Below are 6,534 nucleotides of genomic sequence, written 5' to 3' on the forward strand. Positions count from 1 at the left end.
ACATTTTCATTTTATAATCAGTTGACTTTTGAATACATTTGATTATGATTTATTTATGCTGCCACTTTAACACATCTCTAGCATGCCTCATTTGCATATCTCAAAATCTTTGGAATAATAAGTAATCTCAAGCTCATTAACACTTTGTGTTAAAAACAGATGAACTGCACAGTTTTTCTTTATTTGCTTATTTGCATACATTTAACTCACTAATGTGTTTGTTTATTCTGTAGACTGATCAACTACAGTGAATACAGTGAATATCCCTTTGAAAGATTAAACGATGAATTGGAATTAGTGCATTTAAGACTGTCTTGAACAAGCCTGATCCTCCTGACTGAAAAAAAATACCTGAATGCATTTTGAAACTAGCTGCATAAAATATTCTTATAATATTGAAAATTAACATGTAAGGTAAACCCACCTGTTATGTATAATTCTGATAAACCAATATTATATCTTCTCATCTCTGAAAAAAGTGTTTGTTTATTTTGAATGGCCAAAATGTGATTTATGGATTTTGCCAAATTAACCGTTATTTCATCCCTTGTTGAAATGTAGCTGACTTGATCTTCATCATTTCACATATCTTCATCATCATCACCAGTACTGAACCGACAATCATGTCCCGCTCCGTCTTCTCCTCCAGATTACGGCCGCTCATATCTGCCCAGTCCACCAAGAAGCTGGCCCTTGATCAGGTACGAGCCCCCGGCCCTCTCTACACGTCACTGTTTCCTGCTGATCTCTAGCTGTTCCCAGATCAGCCGTCTCCCACACAGTGCCCCAGCTCGCCTCTGAAGGAGCGTGCGCAGGGCTGCTCACAGCAAAGTTTGTTTTAAAGGTGAAAAAGTTTTCTGAATGTTTTATGGCATCACCAAAGGTGTTCATGAGGTACTTTTCAATGATCTTTCCACACACACACACACACTGCACCCATTTATAAAGGGATTTATGTTTTTCCCCCCTGAAGCTGCATCTAAATGTTTGTTTATTTCTCACTGCGCTCTTCTCCTGATTTACTAGCGTGTCACACACTTTATGGGCTTCTGTGACGCACGGTTCAAATAAACTCTCCTCTCTTCTCCCCTCCACAGCCGTCGTCCAACACCCCAGTGGCAGCTCCTGCTGCTGCTACTACCCAGAATGCCGTGGTGGTGGAGAGCGGACCGGTAGCGTATGAAGACCTGGGGGAGGAGGAAGAGGAGGAGGAGGAGGAGCACTGCGTCAGTGCGATGCAGCTCATCGGCGGCAGAGGTGAGCCATTCACATGATGCCACAACCCTTGACCTTTAACCTATGAGTTCTCTTGTGTTTTAATGTTCTATATGCGGGATGTGCTTCATTTCTTGTGTTCTTTTGCAGATTACGGCTGTGACTTTGATGATGATGAAGATGGCTTCTAGATGTAGTATTAACATCTAGATGTTGAAGAGAGCTGGGAAACCTCAGAAAGCTGCTATGCTGAATGTGTACACACACGTTTGTGTGTGTGTGTGTGTGTGTGTGTGTGTGTGTGTGTGTGTGTGCGTACGTGCATATATGTATATACATGCCAACATTATGCTGCTATTGTCTTACACTTGAGAAAAAAAAAACCAAAACTTATATGCACAACACTCATTCACTAATACACAATCATCAACTTGAAATCATCTTACAGTGATGCTGCATTCATCTTCGTGTGTGTGTGTGTGTGTGTGTGTGTGTGTGTGTGTGTGTGTGTGTGTGTGTGTGTGTGTGTGTGTGTGTGTGTGTGTGTGTGTGTGTGTGTGTGTGATTCAAATGATGGTATAGTAATGCAAGGGGGGTGGGGGTCTGTGTGAGAGGATGGGGAATACACCAGTTCTGTTCCTGCTAGGGTCTTAACTGACGGGGGTGCTGTTGTAGACTGAGCTCTCTCTGCTCCACCCGCCATGATACCTCCCCAAAGCCTGCTGCTGTGTGTGTGTGTGTGCGTGCGCTCTGCTCCCTGGCAGAAACATTAGTGTAGTGTGCCCTGGTGCATATGCTGCAATAACATGTACACACACACACACACACACACACACACACACACAGTCAGTGTCTTCACTAATGAGGAAAAAAATTGAGACACGAAGCATGATGCTTCCACATGTCTTTCATCTACTTTCATCTGTGTGTGTGTGTGTGTGTGTGTGTGTGTGTGTGCTCACATGTGGCTCGCTGGCTGAAAGTACAACCCCATCTCCCCCGAGTGTGTGTCTCCTGTATACAGTAACTACATTAGTGTCAGAGGCAGCGTACTACTGACATATGGCCGCGTGTGCCTAACCGGATTATGGCTGGGGCCGTGTTCTCTGTGCGTGTGTGCGTGCGTACGCGCACATGTGTCTGCAAAAGGTTATGAGAGCAAAAAATGAGATTGTTTGAAATTCCAGAGTCTTGCAGTAAGAAGGCAGAAGCCCTTGTGGGTGTGTGTGTGCAGTGCGGCTCGTAGCCCGTGTGGGGTCAGGGCAAAATGACCCAGGCTTGCTCTGATGCTCTCATGTTTCTGCATGTTTCTGTTCCGTTTAATATTTAATCGTGTTCGACACGTCGTTTTGTTAAAAGTTGAACGAAGTTTTGGTGATGTGTGTCACTGTGGCGGTTTGGTGCAGCTCCCTGTGTTCATCAGTGTTCCTGGGGGCCTCACGCGGGTGCCTCACGCAGGGGCCTCATGCGGGGGCCTCACGCGGGGGCCTCACGGTGCAGGCGCACTGGGGAAACGGCTGGCCGTGCCCGCCGCTTCTCCTCTCCCCCACGCGAAGGACGTGAAGGGTGACAGTCCGATTCTGCTCCGCCGAGACCTCGGTTGTTTACAGTTTGTGTTAAAAGTGCTAAAAGCCTAAATGCTGATGTCGAGGGGAGGGGGGGGCACTCTCCCCATCACCTGGGAGACCGAGAGTGCTGTTGTGTAAAAAAAAAACAAACAAACCCGTCTTCCTGCAGTCAGGGTGAAGGCAGTTATTGACGTGATATTTACAAACACTGAAAATAAACAAAAACCCCTGAAAATGCTGATTATAAAACTGTCTGCTGGCTTTACTGTAATAACTGACATTTTACTGTAATATATCATAATGGGTAATTCCCTTCAGCAGGTGATATTAGTAGGTTATGTTTATTAGTTATTATTTGTTTAGATCTTCAACCTTGCAGGGACCAACCTCTCTCCAATAGCATTTGTGTGCATTCCTGGGAGAATGCAGCTTATTAAAGTCTTTAAAAGGTTTGACTTTATCGAGTGTTCACCAGTTACTAGTGATTTGAATTCTGTGGGAATGCAGACTGCTGGCTGAAGTTTCTCTGAGCTGTGTACATCAGGAATGTGTCTCACTGGGAGCTTCCAACCTAAAATAATCCCAAAACCAAACCAGTAATTTAATTCCTCTGCTATAAGACGTATTTAATCTCTAAACTGCTCTCTATAAATATTGGTGGTGTAATCAACTGTAGCCTCCTACGTACTTGGTGAGTTGAGGAAAATTTAGCAAAGTGCTCCCTCTAGTGTTCATTAAATGTAAATGAACGTAGTTGTATACATACACTTATTCAGCACATCAACTTTTATCCTGGTGGTAAAGATGATTAGTAAATGCTAAATGAGCTGTTTATTGAAGACTGGTGTAAAAACATCTTAAGGAGCTGATGGTTCAGATCTGTGTAATGAGTCAGAGCCCTTCAGAGATTTGGAAGCTAAGGCTGTCGCTTGCTAGTTCGTTGGCTAATCTCACGGACGGTGGCCATTTTCCACTTTCACACAATCTTACATTTCACAGTCTTGTATGTGTGAACATGTACGATTCAGCTGTGGTGTTTCTGCTGATTTTAGCCACACGAGTCTGGCAACAGCAGTCAGTCCTGAGCAGAACGGTCGATGTTATTCTGAGTCAAACAGCAGAGTCGTGGTCTGAGTCTCGGAAAGCTAAGGTCCTGGAGACCAGGCGTCCAGACGTACGTTCATTTGGTTGTGTAGATGCCCATTGTTTAATACACACCTTTATTATGTAAATAGTTCTTGGCATTTGTGATCATATGTTACAGCCAGTTCACTTAGCAATAACAGCATATAGGCAGCAAAAAAATGTTGGAGAACCCAAACGCCTCTGCATGTCTCTCTCTCTCTCTCTCTCTCTCTCTCTCTCTCTCTCTCTCTCTCTCTCTCTCTCTCTCTCTCTGAGTGGCCAATCAGCTTTTCTTTAACATGTTTGTTTTTGGTTCTCTGTTTTTCAATTTGTTACCCACAAACGTGTTTGTTTAAAAATAAGTTTCCTTAATTATATTAAAAAATTGTCAGCTGTAAACATTGTAGTTTAAACTGAACTCGGTGCTCGGTGTGTAGACAGGAATCGTATTATACTTGGGCCCAAACAAATGCAATATTGAAACTTGCAGTAATGTAAAGGTATGTTTGCTTATAACATTCCATACTAAACTGGTCCACAGTATTTTGACAATATTCATCTTGTGGTGATGCTGACCTTTATCAGTATTTAGGGGAATTTGCCATCAGTGCAGAGCTTATAGCCCTGAACTCTGCTGACCTGTCTGAAACGCATCTTTAAATGGATGAAAAGTGACGCGTGCCTCTTGCGAAGCTGGGGCCATTTCCTCTTGTAAGTGAAACAGTGTGATTGGTGAAGCCATGGACTAACACTACAACCAGTAATCCTGACACGTCAGTGTTTTGAGAAACAAAAATAAACAACAGTTCCCTTGAAGATTGTGGAAATGTTCCAAACTATTATTTTGCTCAGTATTTTAATTTAATATTTTTAACATTTTATATTATATATATATATATATATATATATATATATATATATATTTATATTCGCTTTCTTAAGTTTGTTGTGATTAGAACATTATCGTCATTCTGTATTTGAACATTATAACTCGCGTGTAATGTTGCATTTAACTGTTACATTTTAAGCAAAGTTGCAACACCGCCATCTACTGGAGATTGATGGTACTATTCTACAAGTTCAGAACTGGATGGTTCAGTATAGAAAATTTTACTTCAGGAGTTGGAATGGTGTGTTGAATTTCATCTCAAACTAGAGACTGAACTGTAACTAAAAGTGCGTATGGAAATGAGCATAAATACAGTTGAATGAGATTTTTTCCAGCTTTTGAATGATTACGAAAAGGTCTAGCAGACGAGATGTCAAGTCCTCGGTGAAGAACCGTTTGATTCTCTATGCTATTACAACTTACAGAATCATTGTAAATTTTAGGCACACAAGGGAACACTCAAACAAGGCAGATGGTGTTCTTTGAAAGCTACATACACTTGTTCATCAGACACCACGAACTTGGCTCTGTGTGTGTGTGTGCATGTGCATGCACGTTTAATGCAGCTTGGAGACACGGCGTCTGTGAGCGCATGGACGCGTCTTTATGTTCAGTCCTGCTCAATCGCGTGTGCCACACACCTGTCCTCTACGGGCAGGGTTCACACCCTGGGGCAGGAAAGCAAACATGAACAACTCCTCTAGGGTCCGTCATTAAAAATCATTTCATGTTGAAAGGAGAAAAACACTCGTCTGGGCGGCGATGTGCAGTGTAATGATGTAAACGTGAAACGCTCCCTTGACCACAGGATGCACAAGTGATTCTCAGATGCTCCTCTGTGAAGAAATGAGACATGCTGTGAGATTATTATGTAAACACACCTCAGAACACACATGCTGAATCGTGGCACGCGTGTGCGTACATCACTGAAGCCTCTCCCATATCAACACACTCACACACATAAGAGCCTACAAGTCATCTCCTGCCTGTGTGGAAGTGTATAAACAGGCTACACACGCATACTCACCCACATAAGAGCCTTCATCTCCTGCCTGTGTGGAAGTGTGTAAACAGGCTGCTTTGATAGAAGCATCGAAGGAGCGTGCTTGGCATTCATGACAGGTAAACACAGCACATGCCTGATACAGCTGGTAATTCACACACACATACACAAACTCGTACACATACCCCATCACCAGAAGCAAAGTTACACAAAACAAGCCCGATCAGTATGTTGTAAATTGCCGTTGCAGGAAATCTGCAGTTTTAAGCAATATTTTTTGAGATCATCATCAAATCCAATAACAAAGTTGTATGTGTGTGTATGTGCGCGCGCATGCCAGTGCATCATATAAAGTCAATGTAAAAACAAAGCTCCAGTTGTCAATGCATTCGTGAACCACACCACCACCACCACAGCAGGCCGGAGCTTGATTCTGACTTCTGGGCCCGGTTGCCAAAGTTCCTGAAAGTGGAACTTCTCACTTCAGTAATCACGTCAGGCCGCGGCCATGTTTGTTGCTCTCACGTTCCTGGAGGAGGGCACGGGCGTGTACGGACCTAGCCACTGGAGTCTTGCAGCTTTATCTGATCGCAAGGATTACGGCAGGACGAGCAGGGCGAAGGATCACACGGCACCAACACCCCCCCCCCCAATACCACTGTCTTCAGGACCTTAGCCACTATGTGGTGTGTGTGTGTGTGTGTGTGTGTGTGTGTGTGTGGGGGGGGGGGGGG

At 43.6% G+C, this 6,534-nt stretch overlaps 1 protein-coding gene across 1 annotated transcript; it reads left to right on the forward strand.

The window, feature by feature from the left end:
* The first annotated feature begins 623 nt into the window (after positions 1 to 623).
* LOC143485913 (transcription factor IIIB 90 kDa subunit-like) lies at positions 624 to 6,139 on the forward strand. The gene is made up of 3 exons (XM_076985599.1): positions 624 to 701; positions 1,098 to 1,257; positions 1,366 to 6,139. Exons 1-3 carry the CDS (start codon positions 624 to 626, stop codon positions 1,404 to 1,406), a joined length of 279 nt encoding a protein of 92 aa, XP_076841714.1. The 3' UTR covers positions 1,407 to 6,139.
* The last annotated feature ends 395 nt before the right edge of the window (positions 6,140 to 6,534 follow it).

This window comes from Brachyhypopomus gauderio, unplaced genomic scaffold (assembly GCF_052324685.1).
Source record: "Brachyhypopomus gauderio isolate BG-103 unplaced genomic scaffold, BGAUD_0.2 sc43, whole genome shotgun sequence".
NCBI classification, from domain to species: Eukaryota; Metazoa; Chordata; class Actinopteri; order Gymnotiformes; family Hypopomidae; genus Brachyhypopomus; species Brachyhypopomus gauderio.